Source organism: Musca autumnalis, unplaced genomic scaffold (assembly GCF_047663935.1).
Source record: "Musca autumnalis isolate F117 unplaced genomic scaffold, ASM4766393v1 scaffold_10, whole genome shotgun sequence".
Taxonomy (NCBI): Eukaryota; Metazoa; Arthropoda; class Insecta; order Diptera; family Muscidae; genus Musca; species Musca autumnalis.
Window position 1 is genome coordinate 207,814 of NW_027411645.1, and position 26,670 is coordinate 234,483.

A 26,670-nucleotide genomic window follows, 5' to 3' on the forward strand; every position below is an offset into this window, starting at 1 on the left:
GGTAAGAGAATGTGGCTAAAACTTAAAAAATACCGAAAATCAAGAAGTACGCTTCTATGGGGATATATAGGAAGACGTGGACCTATACTGATAATACTCTTCTGGAATATTTTATAACTCTTGGAAGACTAAATAACGAATTTCAGCTATTTCGGTGGGATATTGACGTCACAATCTTTAGTATTACGAAAATCGGGAGGTACCGTTCTAAGGGGCTATATCGAAACGTAGACCTATACCGACGAACTTTAGTCGGAAATGGGGCAATATGAAAGTGTGGACCTGTACAGACAAATTTCTGGAGAACAGTTTTATATCACATTGAAGACTAAATACCAAATTTCAGCCATTTCTGTGGAATATTGAAGCCACAACGTTCAAAATGCCGAAAATCGGGAGGTACCGTACTATGGGGGCTATATGAAGGCATGAACCGATACCGACAAAGTTCTGGGGGAAAGTTTTATACCACCAACGTAGACTAAGTACCAAATTTCAGCCATTTCTGTGGAATATTGATGCCACAACATTCAAAATACCGAAAATCGGGAGGTACCGTTCTATGGGAAAGTTTCTGGGGGAACATTTTATACCACCAACGTAGACTAAGTACCAAATTTCAGCCATTTCGGTGTGATAAAACCTTCAAAATACCGAAAATCGGGATGTACCGTTCTGTGGGGGCTATATGAAGGCGTGGACCGATACCGACAAAAAGTTTTATAACTCCATATGGTGGAGGGTATAAAAACTTAGCTCATTTTATAAGCCACTGGCAGTCGAGTCTGAACGTGCGAGATATCTCTCCATGTTCTCAAGTACTCGTGATTCTGAAGCCATCTCTGAATCCCCACAGTCTATTACTAATCGATGGCAGAGACTCAAGGCTATTCACCAACATTTGTGTATGAGGTGGAAGAATGAGTACTTGAAAGAACTCCGTAGAAGGTACAAATGGTAGAGGCCATCGGAAAATCTTCAAAAAAATATGATGGATGTAATCAAAGATGAGAACCTTCCTCCAACTTCTTGGCGCCTAGGTAGAATCACCAAAATACACACTGGATCAGATGGAAAAGTACGTGTCGTTGATAACGAGGAATCATAACAAGGGCAATTACTAAAATCGTTGTTCTTCTACTAGAATCTTCTTAGTTGCGCACTCATTAAATAACATTGTTCACTAACTACTGTACACTATTGTTTTTTTTTAGTAAAAATGCGAGCATCCCCCAAAAATAAGAACTCGACACATAAATTCATCTGCAGACTCTGTCGGAATTATCACGGTTTGCGTAAATGAAAGAAGATTCTTAATATGAATGTATGGGAACGCAAAGAAATAATCCAAACATACAATTACTGTAAAATTGTTTAGCTCACAAACATTCCGAAGGATCATGTTTCACCCAGACCGGCAGCAAATATTGCCATCAAGCACGTCACTCCTTGATCCATGAAAATACAAGATTGCAAAGACGAACAATCTCCATCCAGAAACTCCACTCCAACACAGTCCGTTAAATCTCTATCCGATACCCACAAACCGAAAACATCCAAATCCGTGTTGAACCCAGAATGTTCGTCACTGTCGGCAGTTTTGAACCAGAATATCTCCACCATATTGCCTACACTTCTTGTTAATATCGAAAATGGAAAGAGCACACTCAGATGCCTTCTTGATTCGGGATCCAAAATTAGTTACATATCCAGTAAAACAATCCCTCTTTTGGATCTCACCACACTTCGTTTAAAGGAAGAAACCATATGCTCACTAAAGCTTTATTCCTTATTTAACAGAGATATCCATCTTGAAACTACTTTACGAGTGAACAACAGAATCTCTAGCCACATTCCATCTAGATCCATTCCATCATCAATAAAGAAGAATTTCCCAAATTTCGTCCTAGCAGATACTTATTTCTACAATCCTCCCACATCGATGTAATTCTCGGAGTGGACACATATTCCAAAGTTATTCGTGATGGAATAATCAATCGGATAGGTCTATCAACTGCACAGAACACGTTGTTTGTATGGGTTTTATACGGAACATACTCATCATTAGAGTTGGGCAATCTAGTTCCTGGAGTGGATCGATCTTTCTAGTTCCTTTTCGTAAAAGGAACTTGTTCCTCAATATAGTTCCATAGTTCCAAGTAGTTCCGAGACCGATATAGTTCAATGAATCTTTCTCTTCCATCGTTCTCTTTATTTCCTTCGTTCCAAATAGTTCCGAGAGTGAATTAGTTTAACGAATCTTTCACTTTCTTGTTGTTTTCATTTTATGGTGGATGAATTGACATACAAATAAATAAATTGCAGCGATGTAACGAGGATGTTATTTACGTTTATGTTACAATGTGACCGCATCTGAATGATGAACGAACTGAACGAAAAAGATCGAAATTATTGTGGAATTAAAGAAGAAAGTGAACTATACAAATGAAAGGACTTATATGCACGACTGGCACTATATGAACTAAAGGAACTATATAAATGCAAGAGTCGGATATAGTTCCAATACTTCCTTGTCCGGAATAGTTCCTTGGAACTAGTTCGTTCCGGAACTACACAACTCTACTCATCATAAACACTCCCAGAACTAACTCCTTCATTCAATACATATTTTTGCACAAATTATCTGAATAACGAAACAAAAATTTGAACAAATCAAAATACATTTAAGCATATTTACGGGTGCCACCGTGGTGCAATGGTATGCACACCCGCCTTGCACACATAAGGTCGTGGGTTCGATTCCCCGCCCAGGCAACACCAAAACACTTTTCAACGGTGGCAAAATACCCCTCAGTAATGTTGGCGACATTTTCTGAGTATTTCAGCCATGTAAAACTTCTCTACAAAAGTGGTGTCTTAGACACGCCGTTCGGACTCGGCGATAAACTGTAGGTCCCATATCATTGAGCTAATATGAATCGGGGTGCACTCATTGATATGAGAGAAGTCTCCCTTGTCCCTTATGGGATGTTTGTGGAACAATTATTATTATATTATTACATATTATTATAAGTTATTGAACATTGTATTGGAAGTACCAGATACAAACTATAAATTACATAATATGGATTAAACTTTTGAATTATCTGAATATGTGTGAATATAGATATGGCTTTAACGTAAACAATTCAAATCGTTGCAGTAGCACTGCAAGGGAGGCGAAAATGTTTACACTAGAATATATAAAGTAGAATTCCATAAAATAATCTCGATTCGCAATCCCTACTTTTGAAAAATACCCAAATATCTATAGCAAATAAAATGTATTCGAAAGTTAGGCAAAAAGGGAAACCTTGAAAATAATAGATTTTCTTTTTCACCTCACTCTTTGCGTCTTTCAATAGCCATATCTAAATGACCATTTCCTTCCAAAGAAAATAATGTATCCTCCTTGTTCTTAGATATCAGTCACACACTTGAAAATAAATCCAGAAACAACATTCAGCATCCATTGGTTTTATTTCTACTTCCATTTTCTTTCCCATTTCCAAATCTGTGCGGAGTAATAATATCAAACCCATTGTTTTGGATTTTATCTTTGTTTTTGTTTATTGCCTCAGCGACGATTGTATCCATTCCTCAATTTGGTTTTTGTGGTCTCTTCGAGTCAAACAATGCCCTAAACGTCAAAAATAAAATTGGGGGTATCGATGTATGGGGTCTATGCCATGAGGTTTACCTATGTCCATATTTTTTGAACAGAGTTGTTGGATCTACTCGGAAGCTAAATACGTACATTAAATTGTAGAATATTTGAAGATAGTTCGGCAAAAAAATGACCACTGGGAATCTCAAATGACAAATTACAGGTAGTTCCGTCAAAAAATGTAGCTAAAATCATGCATATGCTGAAAATCTTGAGGTACCATTATATGGGAACTGTACCAAAACAGGGACCTATATTGACAAATTTTGTGCGGAAGTTTTGTGACCTCTGAGAATCTCAGGTGCCAAATTGCAGGTAATTCCGTAAAAAATCCAGAAAATATCGAAAAACGGGAGGTTTCAATATATAGGGATATATCAAACCATGGATCTATGTTGACACTCTTTGGAGAAAATGTAACTTAAACCCTTAAAATACCGAAAATCGGGAGGTACCTATATATGGGTCTATATCAAAATGTGGGCCGATAAGCCCATCTTCGCACTTGACCTGCCTATGAAAAAAGACACTTGGGTGCAAAAAGATAGTGTTTTAGCTCAACTATTGTAGACGCTAAGGTGATTACAATAGACGGATAGACAGACATGGCTAGGTCGACATAGAATTTTATCCTGATTGTGATCATTTTAATGGATTGCTAGCGAAAAACAATCTTAATATAACCTCCATACCATGATGGAACGCAAACGGTTTTATGGATAGCTAAACGGAGACCTACGTATACAATTTTTCGAACATAAGTTTGTAGTCAAACAGAATCGCAAATATGAAACCTCATTAATGTTGATTTATAAATGTAGCTTAAATCGTCTAAAGATCTCAAATCGGAAGCCCTATGAAAAGGGGTGCTATATCCTAATGTAACCCATTATGGCGATTTTTTAAAAGGAAGTCTGTTACATATCCAGGTCTAAATGTCAAATTACAGTGCAATCGAATATACCTAAATATGGTCGTATTTTGGTAATTTTTGGTGCAACATTATTTTTAACTCAGTTCAATAAATTCAGGTCGATTTGATGTAAATAACTATTTTTGTTGCACCTTCCTATACAAGCTTAAAGCTTACATTTTTTTACTCTACACCAATAAATTCAATAAATTCAGGTCGATTTGATGTAAATAACTATTTTTGTTGCACCTTCCTATACAAGCTTAAAGCTTACATTTTTTTACTCTACACCACTATGTGGGGAGGGTATTATAAGTTGATTTTGGCCAAACAGTTTGTAACGCATCGAAATAATGGTCGTATACCCATACTTATATATACCAAAATGAATGTCTCGATGAGCTGAGTCGATCTGGCTACGTGTGTCCCTCCGTGTGTCCGTCTGTCCATCTAAACCTTTTAATCCCGCTACATGTCGCAATTTTGATCGGATCGCCAGCAAATTTTGGGTGTTGATGGTGGTCCCGGAGGGGAAGAAGCCTATTTGGTGGTGGTCGGAATGGGCAAAAAAACTTACTTGGAGAAAAAGTCAACGTTTTTTCTAAAGCGAATATCTCAGCTTCTAAAAGAATTATACCAAAAGTAAAGCCTGACAATGAAAGTGGAAAATATCATATTTCTACCGATGTAAAGTAGGTTGTCGTAGGTGGTCAAACAACGAAGATATCACAATGGTTCCAAATAAACCCAACTTTTCATCTTTGCAGTTTTAGTTATAATGACGAATATCACAGCTTTGGTTGGCGACTTTCGAAAAGCAAAGTCTGACAATGAAAGTAAAAAATCCCATCTTTACAATGATGCAAAGTAGGTTGGCGTAAGTAGCCAAAAAACGGAGTTATCGTAATAGTCGGTAATACATCCCATTTTTCCATTTTTTAAATCACGCTACAGGTCGCAATTTTGGTTAATGGGGACCCCGGATGGGAAGAAGACTACATATTTTGGTGATGGCCAGATATTATTCAGGGGTCGGAATGGACAAAAAATTTATTTAGAGAAAACGTCAACGTTTTATTCAAAAGCAAATATCCCAGCCTCTATAAGGAGTATACCAAAAGCAAAATCTGACTATGCATGTAGAAAATATCACCTTTTTAAGGAAGTAAAGTAGGTTTTCGTAGGTGGTAGAAATCCAACTTTCATTTTTGCGATTTTAATTATAATGACGAATATCACAGCTTTGATTGGGAACCTTCCAAAAGCAAAGTCTGACTATGAAAGTAGAAAATTCTATCTTTGCAATGGTGCAAAGTAGGTTGGCGTAGGTGGCCAAATAACGGAGATATCCCAATATTCGGTAATACATCCCATTTTTCCATTTTTTTTTTTTGCAATCACGCTACATGTCTTAATTTTGATCGGATCATCACGAAATTTGATGGCGGTCTCACGGCGAAGGAATCCGGAATGGGCGAAAAACTTATGTGTAGAACATTCAACGTTTTATTCAAATGCGAATATCTCCGCTTCTAGTAGGCGCATTCCAAAAGGAAATCCCGTCAATGGATGAGGAAAATGTCACCTCTCACCTCCGTCCGTCCGTCCATCCATCCGTCTGTGGTAATCACTCTAACATCCACAAAAATGGAGATAGGACGCTGAAATTTTGGGAAAGTGCGTCTTTTGTTTGCAGGCAGGTCAAGTTTGATGATGTGCTATATCGGTCCACGTTTTGGTATAGCCCCCATATAACGGTACCCCCGATTTACGGTATTTTGACGTTTTTAGCTACATTTTCAGACCGATTTAGCTATAATTTGACATTTAGGGTTCTTAAGTGTCAATAAACTTATATCACAAAACTTGTGGACATAGGTCCACGTTTTGGTATAGCCCCCATATAACGGTACCCCCCGATTTACGGTATTTTGACGTTTTTAGCCACATTTTCAGACCGATTTAGCTATAATTTGACATTTAAGGTTCTTAACTATAAATAATCTTATATAACAAAAGTTGTGGACATAGGTCCACGTTTTGGTATAGCCCCCATATAACGGTACCCCCCGATTTACGGTATTTTCACGTTGTTAGCCACATTTTCAGACCGATTTAGCTATAATTTGGCATTTAGGGTTCTTAACTATAAATAAACTTATATAACAAAAGATGTGGACATAAGTCAACGTTTTGGTATAGCCCCCTTATAACGGTACCCCCGAGTTACGATATTTTGACGTTTTTAGCTACATTTTCAGACCGATATAGCTATAATTTGACATTTATGGTTCTTAAGTGTCAATAAACTTATATAACAAAATTTGTGGACATAGGTCCACGTTTTGGTATAGCCCCCATATAACGGTACCCCCCCGATTTACGGTATTTTGACGTTTTTAGCTAAATTTTCTGACCGATTTATCTATAATGTGACATTTAGGGTTATTAAGTGTCAATGAACTTATATAACAACAGTTGCGGACATAGGTCCACGTTTTGGTATAGCCCCCATATAACGGTACCCCCGATTTACGGTATTTTGACGTTTTTAGCTACAGTTTCAGACCGATTTAGCTATAATTTGCCATTTAGGGTTCTTAAGTGCCAATAAACTTATATAACAAAAGATGTGGACATAGGTCCATGTTTCGGTATAGCCCCCATATAACGGTACCCCCCGATTTATGGTATTTTGACGTTTTTAGCTACATTTTCAGACCGATTTGGCTATAATTTGACATTTAGGGTTCTTAAGTGTCAATAAACTTATATAACAAAAGTTGTGGACATAGGTCCACGTTTTGGTATAGCCCCCATATAACGGTACCCCCGATTTACGGTATTTTGAAGTTTTTAGCTACATTTTAAGACCGATGCAGCTCTAATTTGACATTTTGGGCTCTTAAGCGTCGCTTAACTTATATAACAAAAGTTGTGGACATAGGTCCACGTTTTGTATAGCCCCCATATAACGGTACCCCCCCGATTTACGGTATTTTGACGTTTTTAGCTACATTTTCAGACCGATTTATCTATAATGTGACATTTAGGGTTATTAAGTGTCAATGAACTTATATAACAACAGTTGCGGACATAGGTCCACGTTTTGGTATAGCCCCCATATAACGGTACCCCCGATTTACGGTATTTTGACGTTTTTAGCTACATTTTAAGACCGATTTAAATATAAATTGACATATAGGGTTCTTAAGTATCAATAAACTTACATAACAAAACTAGTGGACATATATCAATGTTTTGGAATAGCCCCCATATAACGTTACCACACGATTTCAGTTATTTTGACATTTCTAGATCGAATTAGCTATAATTTGATATTAAGGGTTCTTCGTGACCAAAAAACTTATATTCGAAATAATTATGAACGTAGGTCCATGTTTTGGTATAGCCCCATATAACGGTACCTCGGTATAACGGATTTCGGTATCCCCATATGACGTATTTTCGGTATTTTGAGAATTTTACCTACAAGTTTTAACCGAATTATCTGTAATTAGAACATTTGACATTTGAAATTCTTAGTGGTCACCACACCTCTCCACCAAAAATTGTCAAGAAAGGTCGATGTATTGATAAAGCTCCCATATAAAAGTACCTCCCGATTTTCAGTAATTTGATTTTAACCACAATATTAAACCGAACTAGCAGTAATTTGACATTTGAAGTTCTTAGTGGCCACAACACCTCTCCATAAAAAATTGTCAACATAGGTCCATGTTCGGATATAGCTCCCATATAACGGTACCTCCCAATTTTCAGTAATTGGCAATTTTAGCTAAAATTTTTAGCCGAACTAACTGTAATTTGACATTTGAAGGTTGTAGTGGTCACCACACATCTGCATCAACAATTTTCAACGTAGCCCCAATATAACGATACTTCCCGATTTTCGGTACTTTGAAGATTTTACTTAAAATGTTTAACCGAACATAGGTCCATGTTTTTATATCCCCAAAACAAACATCCCTCGGTACCTTAGCTTTATTTTTTGGACGAACTTTCTGTAATTTGAAATTTAAAAGCCAACAAAAATTGTTCATTTAAGTTCATATTTTCGTATAGCCCACATACCTGCGAAGTAGCTGTTAATGACATTTGAAGTTCCCACGTTATGTACCGATTTTCGGTATTTTGAGGATTCTAGCTACAATTTTTAACCGAATTAGGAGTTATTTGACATTAAAGGCTCCCATCAAAAACTGTCAACATAGGTCCATGTTTTATTATAACCCCTATATAACGGTACCTCCCAATTTCTAGCCCACCAAAAATTGTGAACATACATAGTTAGATATAGGCACCATAAAAAAGGGCCTACCGAATGAAACATTTTATGTACATTATCTGACATTTTAACGTACCCACTTAAAGTTGGGGACAGGAATGAAAACTAATTATTCCATTTTAGTTCAGAATATTTTATGGTGGAGGGTATGAAAAGTTCGGCCCGGCCGAACTTAACGCTTTTTTACTTGTTTTTTTTTTTTTTTTTTTTTTTGTAATTGTAATTGTACTGACGAGTATCTCAGCTTTGGTTTGGATGCGTTCCAACAATGAAGATATGTTACCAAAATTGGTGAAATGGTTGTGATGTTAAAAAAGTGGGATATCCCAATTTCCAATTTATGCAATTTTATTTCCATGCCAGATATTTCTGCTTCAGTTAGACATATCCAAAGAAGTGAGCTTTATAATGAAACTAAACCTTCTGAGCTTTAAATTAATACAAAATGTGGCATTTATGGTAAAATATTCTAATATTTTGAAGTTTTTACTTTAATGACAAATATTTCTGCTTCTATTTGGTGTATTAACGCTTAATCAAGTAAGCCAGAAACTTTCAATCAGTAGATGTCGGCAGAAGTCAAATATAAAATTCAATATTAATTATTTTGGTTCAGTTCGCTTTAAGTCATTTGGTACAAAAGCCAGATAGCTGAAAACTTTAGTATCTCCCTAAAAAATGTTTACGAGTGAAAAGCTTATGCACAGGGGTAGTGGTTTAGGGTATCACATAGTCGGCCGGTCCAGTATATATCCTTTTCTCACTTGTTAATAATGTAGGAGAAGGCCACTTTATGCCATTTTTTGTCCGCCCCTCGATATTCCTTTTGCAACTGGAAAATTGCCCCAAATTTAACATAATTTTCCTCAACTAATTACTTTTACACTTCTTTAAATAATCTTAACAAACAGAAGTCTTCTTTTAATTAACACTCCCCCATAAATTTGTGGTTTCTTTTACATGTGAAAAATCACAATTTATTTCCTTAATTAGAATTTTAATTTAATTCATTTTGCTTCATTTATTTTGGTGCCCTTATCTTCGGGTACCAAGGAAATTGTTTGATAGCCACATATAGAATAGAAAGAGCTTGCGAAGAGAGCAAGGACAATATTTAATTTATCTGGTAAAATGAAAAATGCTTTATGTTGCTGATGCCAGCCATCATTGTTGCGACTTTTAACAAATTTTGCCATCATATTTCTTGATATTTACCCCGCACAAGGCTTTTTGTACACACTCTAAGGGTTCTGTTGGCAATTATCTTGATGTTGTGATAATATTTTGACAAGGCCTATTTTCTTGTTGCACTCATGACATACATAGGTTGCTTGTCAAAAATTGCTAAATGTAAAAAAAATAATTGAGAGGTATGAATGTGTGAACAAATTCTACGGTGTCATTTTGACATGTGACACTCAACAGCAATTATGATGATAACTTTATTGATTGAAATTTCAACCGATATTTTGTTTATTATTTGTTGGCGATTTGCTAGATGGCGAGGTCGCTTATTTCCAACATATAGGTGGTTTCTAGTATGCTCTTTCTGAATTTTTATATCCATGTTTCGTCCAGAAAGTTTAATTTCTTTTCAGATATCAAATTAATATTTTAATAACTAACAAATTTAAAAACACATTTCAAATATCAGAACTTTAATTTTCGTTTTAGAAGTTTTAAATTAATTGAGGCAAAAATGGGAAATTTTTTTGTAACTTTGTTCCATGCGATATACAATATTTTACATTTATGTCATAAGTGTGGATATGGAGCAAATCAACAAAAATTCTATTTTTAAAAATTTCTCTATTAGTTTAATATTGCAAATACATTCTATATGCAATTATCAATAACTCAAGTTAAAAATATAAATATTTTCTTCAGTAAGCTGCACGCAGTTGTGAACCCAAACTTTAAAATGCCATTATCTCAAAACCGTAAAATGGCGTATGGAACACTTAAGCATGACACCGACGATATGTACCAGGTATATTCCAACATGGACGTAAATGTAACGCCAAATTGAAGCTGACATGCGAAAGTGCGGGGTGTAAAATTTTAAAGACAAGTTTGAAATGGACTCGGCTGAAAATCTAAAATCTATATCTAGTCACCCAAGTTGAACTGCAGACCGAGATCTCCGGGACCATTGATCACTTGGAATCCTAATTAACAATTACATCAACCTGTAGGTGCGTAATGTGGGCCACTGACATATTCCAAACATTTTTAGTTACCAAGCTTCTTCATAATAGACTCGACATATTAAATTAGTTTTAGAGTTATCTTGCACAATAGCCATTTTAGTATGTGCCGGCAGGGTTTTGCAGCTTTTGGGCCATTATCTCAGGAAGTATTGACTTATTCCAGAAAAAAATTGTACCGTTGTAAATGAGGCCACTAGAACAACCTACTGGAAAAAGAATCAAAACGATGCGAGGGGAGCTATTAAACTTCACTTTTTCCGAATTTTGTGGGAGGTATCCGAAAGCGTGGACCGATATAGTCCATATTCCAACCTGATACATGACTACATGAAGTAATACGATGTGCTAAGTCTGTACCAATTAGAAATTCATTGAGAGAATTACCTTGTGAATTTGCCATTTTGGTTGGTGCCATCAGGGCTTCTTGGAGCTTTTAGGTCAATATCTCAGGAAGTATGGACATGCGCAAGAAAAAAATTGTACTGTTGTAAATGGAGCCGCAAGGACAACCTACTGAAAAAATTTCAGAATGATCCGAGAGGAGCTCTTATACTTCACTTTACCCGAATTTTGTGTTGGAGGTACCCGAAGGAGAACCCGGTATATATCTGGACGGAATAATACGATGTGGCTAAATCGACTCCAAATTGTCTTAAACGAATTTCGTCCAAACATACTTGGGGTCTAAATAAGGCAAAATTTTTGATCGTATCAAAGTGTATATCAGGAATATTGTCAATTATTTCATATTCCATTTCAGGAAAAAAGGATAAATTTTGTTCGCGCTACATCAACGATTTTTGATATGTAGGTTAAGAAAAAAATTCCGAGTACGAATCTGGTCGCGAGCCAATTTTTGGTTGTTGCGGACAAAAGTTATGGCGCTTTTATTTCGCTTTTTAAGAAAGAAAATATTATAAAAACGCTAATTGTTTTAATGAGCACAATTGTTACAAAAAAGCTCTCTCGAAGTGACTTCAGCGAGCAGATTGCATAATACCTGCAAAATGTTACACAGAATTCGCGGAATGTACAAAAAATTGATAAATTATTGAATATAAGTCTACTTTTTTCAAAATTAAGGCCCATTTAGTGGTCATAAAATTACAAAAAAAATTGTTGTGGATCCAAACTTCACGGCAAATCAAATGAGACTACAATCATACAGATTGGTGTTATAGTTTGGATGTTACAGCCAAAATAAGCACATATTTCGGTCAAAAAAATAATTTTTTGTTTAAAAAAATATTTTTCACATGCATTATGTAGTAGAAAATATTGTAAAAATTTATAGGAATACTTCCTTCATTTTGCTTAAATCTCCCAACAAAATAGACGGATTTTGCTTTATTGACATTCATATTAAAGCTTTCCCATTGGGGAAGCTAATTGGGTTGATGGGGATATATGTCAAAGCTTCTGAAATGGAAATAAAGGTCAAATAACCCATTTTTATTTATATGCATTTTTAAATACGTGTAAATCGCGTAATTATCAAAATCAGTTTGTCCGCATGTGATTTTCATGTACAGTAATACCGTATCTTTTAATTTGAATATAGTTTTCGAAATTTAATTTGTTGGCTAAGATGTAGCATCGGCTGCATCTTAGTGCCTAAAAACCTATATAACGTCGCTAACTTGCGCGGAGTGCGTATGCTTTTTGTCCGCATCCGATTTCAGTGTCCACCATAAAAATCTACATCGATATATATCTATTTCAAGGCGGTCAACGAAGAACCGTGGATGAATGTAGCTCCTTTATCAGTGAAGTTTTCAAATCTCTGTTTCCGCTAAAACGAAGATGCTGTATTAGTTGTTTCATTGCAGTGGAAACGAACCGCAGAAAACGCGATAAAATACGCGATATTTCCAAAAACAATTTTAGGTGATTTTTCTACTTTGGATTTTCTTGTAACTCGCGTTTTAGTGGATGGATTTTCACGGAGAATGATTTATTAGATCCGGAACGTAAAAAACTAAAATGTGCAATCAAGTACGAGGAAATCGAATGACAATTGTAAAAATTAAGCCCGAATAATATGATTTTTAGAAAAATATTCACACAAAATTTCGTCATTTCGATACATATTTCTGTGAAGCTGTGGAGGCTACATTCACGATATACGTATCAAAAAGCTCAGAATCGCAAGTACTATAATCCTATTAAAGCCTTTTTGAAAAATCTGTTTGCGGAACGCGACTAGAAGAAAATGTCAAAAAACGCTGTAAATTTGGCTTCAAAATGTCAGCCTCATTTATTGGTAGACGCTGATGAAATTTTGAAAAGTTATACATTAGTGAGATTATCCTTATTTAGTTGGCTTCCACTTTTACTTTGACAGGAAAATCGTGAGAAGTGTGGTTTACTCACAAATCGAGAGAAAACAAAAAAAGACACGTTGGCTTCAACCCATTTTTACCCATTTTCTAACATAAATATAGCCACAGCTTCCACGCAAATTAACTTTTGAGGCCAATATTTTTTGCCACGTCTAAAAACATTTCATTTTATCCATAAACATTTAATTTGTATAATATACAATCACAAGTCGCGTGTTCTAAAAGGGTAAACCTTGGCTTCAGCTATGTTAAATTTTCAAAAGTATTGGTGATATACCCTTTCTAGCCTAAAGGCTGAGATTATAAAAACTACAAAATAGTTTAAATAGGTTTGTATCGTTATATGGAGCCATACTAAATGTGGACCTATGTCCGCAATTTGTGAATTTCTTTTATACCCTGCACCATGAAAAATTCTGAACTAAAATTAAATAATTAGTTGTCTTTCTGTTACGAAAATACCAATGACTACAACTTGCGTTGACCACTGGAAATCCTAATTAATAATTTTATCAAATTTTGGGCCAAAATGTAGAGCAACACGTGAATGACATGACATTGATCGGTACTGTAATAAAAGGATTAGGTCCGATGTTCGAAAATGTATGTAAAAACTTACAAATACCTGAAGTCGGGTGACACCGCTATATGGGGGCTATTCCGAAACGTGAAGCTACGTTCGTATTTATTGGTGTTTGACTCACCGAAACGTTAAATGCCAAATAATAGCTAATTCGGCCTAAACATGTAGCTAAAAACTTCAAAATACCCTAAATCGAGTGATACCGTTATATGGCGGCTATTCCAAAACGTTGACATAAGTTTGTAATTTCTGGTGGAGAAGTTTTTCTGACCTCTTACTATCTTAAATGCCAAATTATGACGAATTCGGTATGTCCAAAATTTTTGGTGGAGAAGTTTTATGACCACTAGGAACACTAAATGCCAAATTGTAGCTAATAAAGTCTGAAAATGTGGCAAAAAAGGGGGAAAACCTGAAATCCAGCGGTACCGTTATATGGGAGCTATTTCATAAATTGGACTGATATAGCCTGTCTTCGAACTTGACTTGCCTGCAAGCAAAAAAGGGAAGGACGGACCATCGCTTATCGACTCAGAATTTTACCTTGGTAGCAGTTTTTCTCTATCAGCTTTTGTTTTCGAGATATAGTTCAGCACCTTATTTCACGATTTTTTCGGTGTTTTTATAACCTACACCACAATTTGGAAAAGGTATTACAAGTTTGGTTTTCCGAAAATTAATGGAACACCCCGAAATATTCGTCGTAGACCCCCATGTGGTATACCAAAATGCATATCTCGACGAGATAAAGCGATTTTGGGATGTGTGTATGTCTGTTCGTCCATTAAAAATTTTAATCAAACTACAAGCCGCAATTATGAACCTATCGTCGCGAAATTTTGTATGGAGGTCGGGTTCTAACCAGAATAGAAAGGATTAGTTTCTGGTGATGATCGTAAAATATTTAGGGGATGAAATGGACCAACATTAGCATTTTTGTCTGATTTTGAAGCTGCTCTGTAGGTCACAATAATAGCTTGATTGCCCCGAAATTTAAAGTAAAGGTTAGGCTTAGGGACAGAGAAGAAAGTTGCAATTTAATACAATGATCAGATAATATTTGACGGGTTAAATAGACCAAAACTTTTTTGTGAAAATTGCTAAACTTACTTTAAGTTTGAAGGTGGACCATACCGGTCTATCGGTTACCTTCCCCACAAAAGTTCAAACATTTGGTCCCGATATGATCCCAAATTAGAACATCATATTATGCCTGCTAGATATAAATCGGCTTCGAATATGGACTACATCGATCCACTCCTTCCAGTACCTTCCACACAAAATTTGGTGAAGATGAAATTTAAGAGCTCTTGTCGTATCGTTTTGAATTTTTTACAGCCCAAGTTTAAATCAGCCAGTGATTTGCTATAGCCCCACATTACGGTACCTACAGATTCCACGAATTTTGAAGCAAACTTTTGATACAAAATCGATATATTTTACATAAGGTATAATTATGGTGGCTGAGGGTATATCTCCGTCCAATTCGGTAAAATTTGCCTAAAGCTATTTTTTGTAATATACATTTTAAAATACAAATGCATATATGGTTAGGATGGTCGTAGAGAAAATCGGATTAGACAGAAACTCGTTTTATTATAAAATAAAACGAATTAGGCCCAGAAATATTTGCATATCGTGCATATTTTGACATATTTTCACATATCTGTATAAAATGGGCATATGCAAAACCATATGCAAAAATATATTTAAGGATTTGTGGTCTAAATATCCCACCGAAATGGCTGAAATTTGGTATTAAATCTTCGTTAGGGGTATGCAACTTTACAACATATATCCCCCATAGAACGATACCTACCGATATTCGGCATTTTGAAAGTTGTATCCTCAATATCCCACCAAATGAAATGTGGTGAAAATTGGTATTTAGTCTTCGTTGGGGGTATAAAACATTCAACTTGAAATTTGTCGGCATAGATCCACGTCTTCATATAGCCGCCATAGAACGGTACCTCCCGATTTTCGGTATTTTGAAGGTTGTGGCCTCAATATCCCACCGAAATGAATGAAATTTGGCATTTTGTCTTCCTTGTGGATATAAAACTACCTACCGATATTCGGCATTTTGAAAGTTGTATCCTCAATATCCCACCAAATGAAATGTGGTGAAAATTGGTATTTAGTCTTCGTTGGGGGTATAAAACATTCAACTTGAAATTTGTCGGTATAGGTCCACGTCTTCATATAGCCCCCATATAAGGGTACCTCCGGATTTCTAGTATTTTGAAGGTTGTGCCCTCAATATCCCTCCGAATTGGCTGAAATTTGGTAATAAGTCTTCGTTGTGGGTAAACAACTTTCCACCTAAAATTTGTCGGTTTAGGTTCAGGCCTTCATAGCGCCCATAGAACGATACCTCCCGATTTTCGGTATTTTAAAGACTGTGGCTGTGGTTCTATTTTATTGACTTGTCTGAAGAAACTTTTAAACAGAAAAATTGTACACACAAACATTTTTGTACCCATTATTGAAATATTTGTTGCATAAAAAATATGTAAAATGCATAAATTTAAGCATTTTGAATTATTTTATTTATTTATTTAAATATTTATTACAATTAAAAATTATAATAAACTTATAGCTAAAAGCACTAGCGACTACGGCTATCGGCTTTAAGTAGATTTAAATTAAGTAGATTAAATTAGGCGTTTAATATACAAAATCGTGATATATAAAAAACTAGATTTTATAATGGAGATTTAAAAGACTGAGGAAATTGTAGATGTTGGTGATGTTCTGGTGTGATGGATTTTTCAGTGTTTCCAATGCATTGACAGGTGAAAACCACTTTGATCGAAGGTTATGAAGGGCTGAACATTCGACGATTAGATGATGAGTCGATAAGGGGGAAATTCTGCAATAACTACATATTGGTGGTGATTCTTTCTTGAAAAGGTGTGAATGCGTTAAGCAGCTATGCGATGTAATCAGAAGCTTAAAATATGCCCAGTCCCAAAATTTGACATGCATCGGACCAAAAATAGGGGTTGCATAAAATTCCGCTGTCTACATATAAAGTGTCGCAATAATATAAAATAAATTCCGAAAACTAGAGCAAGTGGTGTAGGTTATCGACTACAGCCCTCTCTTACTTGTTTAAACATGAATTTGTTAATAAGATGTCGTGCGATGGATCCAAACTTTATTTGCTATATTCATATTGAACAAAAATAATGTGGCCTAGAAATCCAATATAAAATCCTCTCCGTTCTTGTTATGATGGTTTACGAAATATTCCGTAACATCGATTTCTTGGGTAAATTACACTGTGTGTAATTTTTTGAGTCATGTTTTATTAACCATATTCTGACTCCACAGTGTGATAGAACACCAAAAATGAGAAGACACGTGTCTCGCCGTTTATCCCTATCTCATCAATTTTCGCGGTTATAGGCCTCCAAAGGTTTGAGGCTTTGATGTATAAAGGGTCATTTAGTCAGGACTATATCTTCCAAACCATTGGGAAATTTGAATGTATCTCAGAGGGAAAGTTGTAGCTCTTATCTTAAAGAACAAAAATTGTGAACACATATAACCAATCAAGCTTCATCTGCAAGGTCAAAATCGCCATGGTCAAATTTCTTTTAAAATTTTTTCTCAAGTTTGGTTTACATCTTTCAAACCGATCAAATTTGAAGCAAACAACCAATTACAAAAATGTACCTCAGATCTCTGTAAACATCTTACTAGAATTTACGAACTCTGTAGAAATGGATCTTAATGGTTAAAATAGCAAAACAATTGCGATTTTTATCCTCTTTTCTCATATTCTGCTCCATAGATATTAAACCGTTGAAAATTCAAGAAAACAATCAACCACAATAGTGTAGCAAAGGCTTCAATAAACAACTTTCTGGAATATGCAAAATGTCTATGAACGGTTCCTAATGGTAAAAATAGCAAAAATCTTTTGAAAATATTCAATTTTTATACTTTTTTCTCCGACTCTGGTCCAAAGATACGCAACCGCCCAAAAATTGAGGATACAGTTAACTACAAAAATGTACCTTAGATTTCAACAAACAAGTTTTTAGAACAAATGAAGATTCTAGGAACGATTCTTCAAGCTTAAAATTCGATTATTTTAGATCATTCTTTCCTGTTCAGGTCCGTAAATAACAACCCTGTCAAATTTGCTTGAGTTTTTAACAGTTTGTTATTTCCAAACCTGAGCAGGAGGAATGTTAAAAAAAATCAATTGTTCGTGAATTTCAGCCCTAAGAATCATTCCTAGAATCTTCATATGTTCTAAAAAGTTGTTTATTGAAATCTTAGGTACATTTTTGTAGTTGACTGTATCCTTAATTTTTGGGCGGTTGCGTATCTTTGGACCAGAGTCGGAGAAAAAAGTATTTTTACCATTAAGAACCGTTCATAGACATTTCGCATATTCCAGAAATTTGTTTATTGAAGCCTCTGTTACACTATTGTGGTTGATTGTTTTCTTGAATTTTCAACGGTTTAATATCTATGGAGCAGAAGATGAGAAAAGAGGATAAAAATCGCAATGGTTTTGCTATTTTAACCATTAAAATCCATTTCTACAGAGTTCGTATATTCTAGTAAGATGTTTACTGAGATCTGAGGTACATTTTTGTAGTTGGTTGTTTGCTTCAAATTTGATCGATTTGAAAGCTGTAAACCAAACTTGAGAAACAATTTTAAAAGAAATTTGACCATGGCGATTTTGACCTTGCCGATGAAGCTTGATTGGTTATATGTGTTCACAATTTTTGTTCTTTAAGATAAGAACTACAACTTTCCCTCTGAGATACATTCAAATTTCCTAATGGTTTGGAAGATATAGGCCTGAATAAATGACCCTTTTTACATCAAAGCCTCAAACCTTTGGAGGCCTATAACCGCGAAAGTTGATGAGATAGGCAAAAACGGCGAGACACGTGTCTTCTCATTTTTGGTGTTCTATCACACTGCGGTGTCAGAATATGGGTAATAATTTTCGTGTTGCACAGTGTTATGTAAAATTGTTTAACGCAGGTCTAGAATTTATCATAAAATTTTCAAGACCCTCGCCATAATATCCCGTTGACATCTATATTTTCATTGGAAGATATTTGTTGGCGTCCCACGCATTTTGACATACAATATGAGATACTCAAAACACGCAACTTTTACCAAGTCCGATATGTGGAGTCGGGTATAAAAACACCGAAAAATATTTTTGGTGATCAAAGATAACGAAAATCTGAGTAAAATATGGCCCTGAGCTATATCTCTTCTTAGTTCGGCATATGGGACAAATGTTGACCTGTGGGTCACCAGCGAAAGTAAGTAGAACTTCTCTGTCAGTGGTATCTTCAGATACACCGTTAAGGCTCGTCGGAAAAAAGTATCATATCATATCCCATATCATAGAACTAATATGAATAGAGTTGCACTTATTGATATGGAAGAAGTCTGCATTGGTCCTCCTTGGATGTTTGTGGGAACATAGTAATACGCCGAAGGGGAGGAGGGAGTGTTACATAACAGCTAAAGTCCGCATACTCGAAGAAAATTTATTTGTATTTATAGTCCAAATCTCTCATAACGTCGTCGTTTATAACATCGCTTATAACGACGAAATTCAAAAGTCCCGAAATTCTGCCTTATATTCCATAAAAATAAATATCGCTTTAACGTCATCACTTATACCGCCATGTCGGTTGTAACGTCGGCTTTTTCTGAAATATTTGAATTTTGCTATCGGTTATAAAGTCGAACCATACGAAGAAGAAACATTTCTCTTAATATTTTGTTGTACGAATGTATATTTTTTTTCAAACACAAACAAGAACAAAATGCCAAACTTATACACATCATTTTCGAAGATGGGGTTGGACAAATGAATTACGACTTTTTGAAAAATAGAAAGAAATGCAACAATATAGATGATGATCATTGCAAAAATAATAAAAAATACGAAAGTCCACATTAGAAGAAATTGACTATTACCTACTAACATGGCTTAAGCAGCAGCGAACACTTAACATTTCAATTAACAGTCCTTTTTTAAATACATTCCAATTAACAGTCCTGTTTTAAATGCAAAGCTAATCACGGTGCTCTTGAGTCAAATTTAAATGGAAGGTGCTTACACCTGGGAAGTTTTTGCGGATTTTGAAACTGCAATGCTCATAGATGAGATAAATCAAAAAACAAAAAAAATCGCTGGAGCGCTTTTTAAATAAATCGCGATTCAAGTTGACATTTTTAGGGGTTGTTTAGGTTTTTGCGATTTACCTTGGAAACGGCAATTTCTATCAAAATGGGAATAAAGAAAATGTTGTAGCTATCAAAATTCTCTACAAGATTGACCTTAATGATATTTTCGTAGTTCTTACAACTTTTGAGATATAGAAGTTGAAATTGGGACAATTCAAATTCAATTCAATTCTGTATCGTCTCCTTATAAAACAATGTCATGACTGCAATTTCCCAACTTAAACTTATATATCCAAAAAAATGGTACAACCTAGGAAAAATTACATAAGCCAGTCTTGTAGAGAATTTTCACAGCTATAAGATTTTCTCAGGTCCCATGCCGATAAGACTTGCCGTATTCAAGCGAAATCGCGAAACCCTAACAAAAAAATCTAAAAATGTAAACTGAGCTTCTTTATCTCAAAAATGGTACAGCCTGAGAACAAATCATAAACGTCAACCCTGCAGAGAATTTTCACAGCTACAACATTTTCTTTAGCTCCGTTTCGATTGGACTTGCGGTTTAAAAGCAAAATCGTGAAAACCTAAGAAAACAACTAAAAATGTAAATTTTGACCGCGATTTATTTAAAAATCCCTACAGCGATTTTTTCTTGTTTTTGGAATTTTCTCATTTATGAACATTGCTGTTTCAGAATTCACAAAAACTTCCCCTGTGTAAGCGGTTTTCATTAAAAGTTAGTTAAGGCGCACCCTTTATGACATTGTTTTATAAGGGGGCGATACAGTCAATGCATTGTCTCAATTTGAACTTCAATATCTCAAAAATGGTAAAACCTACGAAAATACCGTAAAGGCCAATCTTGTACAGAATTTTCATAGCTACAACATTTTCTTCAGTCTCATTTTGATAGGACTTGCGGTTTCTTAGCAAAATCGTGAAAACCTAAACAATCCCTAAAAATGACAACTTGAATCGCGATTTATTTGAAAAGCGCTCCGTCGATTTTTTTTGTTTTTTGATTTTTCTTATCTATGAACATTGTAGTTTCAGAATCCGCAAGAACTTCCCAGGTGTAAGCACCTTCCATTTAAATTTCATTCAAGAGCACCGTGTAATGTATTTGCTAAAAAACTTAGGGATTGAACAAAGCGTTTATGCGCCCTGGATTCAACGTTTTCGGCCTCGACACAACATTCGTTTTTAATGATTGTAGCGAATATGACTGGAACATCTAAGCTGAAATTGCTTGTTATTGGGAAATCGAAATTACCAAGATGTTTCAAAAACGTGCATTCACTGCGGGTTGACTACGAATATAATGTTAAAGCATGGATGACAACACAAATATTCGAGAAATGCATTCGAAACTGGAATCGAATGAGTAACATCATAAAAACCAACGTGTGAAATAGAGTATACGCAGTTTTGTCAATGAAATTACCGGTGTCCATTGAACGAGATAGTGATCCGGATCATTTAATTGAACGAGATTGCCCAACTCTAGTGTTATTGTTAGACAAAGCCTGGAAAAATTAAAGGTATTCTGTCATTGATAATTGTTTTTTACATTTATCCCCATTCTCATTTTTCTGAACACGTAGAAGATATTGACGATGACAATGTTTTCACATCTTCAATGACGACGACATAATATTGGAAGTTTCAGATGAAGGCTATTCTAACGAAGAAATATTCGAACGGGAAGCTAAAAAGACACAACCAAGTGACACGGTTGTAGGCGTCTTAGCGTTCTAAGCCACCATCAACTTGTCAAAGATTCCGATGACAAATATTGATGATCAAAATCTTCTGATACAGAAGAACAATAAAATAAAGGTGGAAAAAAGCTGCCTAGTATTTGTAATAAAGCATTGAAAAATAGGGTTACCAGCCAAGTCGGACTATAGGAAAGGTTTGGAATTAAATGACTAACATTAAAATAAATAAATAATTCGAATATATAAATTTCGAATGATTTGAAATATAAATGCTAGTCTCCAAGCTTAGCCTTCGTCCACCCACTAAAAAACACCATTCAATATGCCTGATGATCGGTTTAACCACCCGTGAAACGTAGCATAGTGGTTGAATGTGTGGGACTTCGGTGGATTCCTAATTTTTCAATGTACCTATTAGGTCTAAATAGCTCAACTCGAAAGAGAATTAATTCAAATATCACTCTAAAAATGACCTTCGCCTTAATAAGGCAAAACAAAACAAGTAAAAAAGCATTAAGTTCGGCCGGGCCGAACTTTTCATACCCTCCACCATAAAATATTCTGAACTAAAATGGAATAATTACTTTTCATTCCTGTCTCCAACTTTAAGTGGGTACGTTAAAATGTCAGATAATGTTTATGTACATTTATGCTTCATTCGGAGGCCCTTTTTTATGGTGCCTATATCTAACTATGTATGTTGACTATTTTTGGTGGGATAGAAATTGGGAGGTACTGTTATATAGGGGTTATAATAAAACATGGGCCTATGTTGACAGTTTTTGATGGGAGTCTTTAATGTCCGATAACTCCTAATTCGGTTAAAAAATTTAGCTAGAATCTTCAAAATATCGAAAATCGGTACATAACGTGGGAACTTCAAATGTCATTAACAGCTAGTTCGGAGGTATGTGGGCTATACGAAAATATGAACTTAAATGAACCGTTATATGGGGGCTATACCAAAACGTGGACCTATGTCCACAAGTTTTGTCATATAAGTTTATTGACATTTAAGAACTTTAAATGTCAAATTATAGCTACATCGGTCTGAAAATGTAGCTACAAACGTCAAAACACCGCAAATCGGGGGTACCGTTATATGGGGGCTATACCAAAACGTGGACCTATGTCCACAAGTTTTGTTATATAAGTTTATTGACACTTAAGAACCCTAAGTGTCAAAATATAGCTAAATCGGTCTGAAAATGTAGGTAAAACTGTCAAAATACCGTAAATCGGGGGTACCGTTATATGGGGGCTTTACCGAAACGTGGGCCTATGTCCACAACTTTTGTTATATAAGTTTATTGACATTTAAGAACCCTAAATGTCAAATTATAGCTACATCGGTCTGAAAATGTAGCTAAAAACTTCAAAATACCGCAAATCGGAGGGTACCGTTTTATGGGGGCTATACCAAAACGTGGACCTATGCCCACAACTTTCGTTATATAAGTTTATTGACACTTAAGAACCCTAAATGTCAAATTATAGCTACATCGGTCTGAAAATGTAGCTAAAAACATCAAAACACCGTAAATCGGGGGGCACCGTTATATGGGGGCTATACCAAAACGGGGACCTATGTCCACAACTTTTGTTATATAAGTTTATTGACACTTAAGAACGCTAAATGTTAAATTATAGCTACATCGGTCTGAAAATGTAGCTAAAAACGTCAAAATACCGCAAATCGGAGGGTACCATTATATGGGGGCTATACCAAAACGTGGACCTTTGTCCACAACTTTTGTTATATAAGTTTATTGACACTTAAGAACCCTAAATGTTAAATTATAGCTACATCCGTCGGAAAATGTAGCTAAAAACGTCAAAATACCGTAAATTGGGGGGTACCGTTATATGGGGGCTATACCAAAACGTGGACCTATGTCCAGAACTTTTGTTATATAAGTTTATTTATACTTAAGAACCCTAAATGTTAAGTTATAGCTAAATCGGTCTGAAAATGTAGCTAAAAACGTCAAAATACCGCAAATCGGGGGGTACCGTTATATGGGGGCTATACCAAAACGTGGACCTATGTCCACAAGTTTTGTTATATATGTTTATTGCCACTTAAGAACCCTAAATGTCAAATTATAGCCAAATCGGTCTGAAAATGTAGCTGAAAACGTCAAAATACCGTAAATCGGGGGGTACCGTTATATGGGGGCTATACCAAAACGTGGACCGATATATCCCATCTTCGAACTTGATCTTCCGACGGCTAAAAAAATGGTATTCCCCAATTTTCAGCGAAATCGGTCAACAAATGCGACCTGTATGTTGCGAACGGACGGACGGACGGACATGCATAAATCGACTCAGAAAGTGATTCTATGTATATCCCTAGAAGGAACTATGGGTTTATCTCGCTTCCTTTTGTATGTTACATACAAATGCACTAACACATAATACCCCTTACCACATAGTGGTGTAGGGTATAAAAATGATTTCAGCATGAGCCAGGCTGGGATTCGAACCTGGGACCCCAACAACCAAGTGACACGGTTGCAGGCGTCTTAACGTTCTAAGCCACCATCAACTTGTCAAAGATTCCGATGACAAATATTGATGATCAAAATCTTCTGATACAGAAGAACAAATAAAATAAAGATGGAAAAAAGCTGCCTAGTATTTGTAATAAAGCATTGAAAAATAGGGTTACCAGCCAAGTCGGACTATAGGAAAGGTTTGGAATTAAATGACTAACATTAAAATAAATAAATAATTCGAATATACAAATTTCGAATGATTTGTGACATAAATGCTAGTCTCCAAGCTTAGCATTCGTCCACCCACTAAAAAACACCATTCAATATGCCTGATGATCGGTCTAACCACCCGTGAAACGTAGCATAGTGGTTGAATGTGTGGGACTTCGGTGGGTTCCTAATTTTTCAATGTACCTATTAGGTCTAAATAGCTCAACTCGAAAGAGAATTAATTCAAATATCACTCTAAAAATGACCTTCGCCTTAATAAGGCAAAACAAAAAAATGATTTCAGCATGAGCCAGGCTGGGATTCGAACCTGGGACCCCAACAACCAAGTGACACGGTTGCAGGCGTCTTAGCGTTCTAAGCCACCATCAACTTGTCAAAGATTCCGATGACAAATATTGATGATCAAAATCTTCTGATACAGAAGAACAAATAAAATAAAGGAGGAAAAAAGCTACCTAGTATTTGTAATAAAGCATTGAAAAATAGGGTTACCAGCCAAGTCGGACTATAGGAAAGGTTTGGAATTAAATGACTAACATTAAAATAAATAAATAATTCGAATATACAAATTTCGAATGATTTGTGATATAAATGCTAGTCTCCAAGCTTAGCCTTCGTCCACCCACTAAAAAACACCATTCAATATGCCTGATGATCGGTCTAACCACCCGTGAAACGTAGCATAGTGGTTGAATGTGTGGGACTTCGGTGGATTCCTAATTTTTCAATGTACCTATTAGGTCTAAATAGCTCAACTCGAAAGAGAATTAATTCAAATATCACTCTAAAAATTACCTTCGCCTTAATAAGGCAAAAAAAAAAAAAAAAAAAAAAAAAAAAGACACAATTTTGTTTAGGCAGTCTATCCGTTTAAAAGATCCAAACTTATTGTTGACATATTAGGCAGATCGCTGTTCCCCCAATAATTCCAATTCATACAACTATTGATGCTGGCATAACATTAAGTTTATATGCAGTTATGTTTGATATTATTATTAATATTATTCAATAGAACTTTTGAAACAAGTTTCTTACTTACCTGTGTGGGTTCAACTGATAAATACGTCTTCTGTTGTCGCTGTTGTTCCAGTTGTTGTTCTTGTTGGTGTTACTGTTGATCGGCTAATAAATCCAATGCCGATGGTATCTCGTGCAACAGCTGCGATTGTTGCTGCTGTTGTAAATTCAAATGGTGCTGTTGCTGATAGTGTTGATGATAGTATTGTTGTTGTTGCTTCATACCCAGGTTGATACTCGAATTTATCCTTTTGTTGCATTTGATATTGAAGTTGTTGTTTGTAATTGTTGTGCTGAGGTGATTGTTGATTTTGTTGTTGCATTTGTATTTGCAGTTGCTGATGGTGTTCTTGCTGCTTTTGTTGTTTTTGCTGCTGTTGTTGTTTACTAAGAGGTACTGCAACAACACAAGTGGCTATCCAACAAAAGCCAATGACCAGACTCAAGGAGATTTTCGTTGTCATCATTGTGGCTATTGTGGTAGTGCGGTGACAAGAGTTGCAGAAAACAGATTTTTAAAGAATTTTTCACAGATATGTTTTGAAATTTTATGTTATGCGTCTTTAATGTTTATTTTGTTCCCAATTTTTGTTTCTCGCCGGTACCGAGTGTCTATCTGATAGATAATGTTTTTTATTTGGTTGTTTTTCACACAATTTTCTGAAAATCGCTGCAAAACTGTTAAGTGCTAGCCTAAAGGGGAGTACACACTAACAGTCAAAACTGACAGTCAACGTACTTTAAGGACAATTTTCCGGCAAATAACAACTTTTATTTAGCTAAAAACGTTTGAAATACAATATTTACGATATTATTTAGAGATTATAAAAGAAATTTTTCAATTAGGCTTTGATATTCACGAAATAGACCTCGATGACTGTCAGTTTTGCATGTCAATGTGTACTATACTTAAGAAAATGAGTAGAACAAATGAACAAACTTAGCAAATTGTCGGAAAACATTTACAAATTAATAAAAATTTAAAGTTGG

The 26,670-nt window shown here is 35.4% G+C and overlaps 1 protein-coding gene across 1 annotated transcript in view; it reads right to left on the reverse strand.

Moving 5' to 3' along the window:
* LOC141391779 (uncharacterized) overlaps positions 1-26,350 on the reverse strand; it is a 104,372-nt gene extending 78,022 nt beyond the window's left edge. Inside the window, exon 1 of the mRNA XM_073964475.1 lies at positions 25,703-26,350. Within this exon, the coding sequence (XP_073820576.1) occupies positions 25,713-26,147 (435 nt within the window). The 5' untranslated portion in view covers positions 26,148-26,350 and the 3' untranslated portion in view covers positions 25,703-25,712. The remainder of the gene's footprint in view (positions 1-25,702) is intronic.
* Positions 26,351-26,670: the final 320 nt, after the last annotated feature.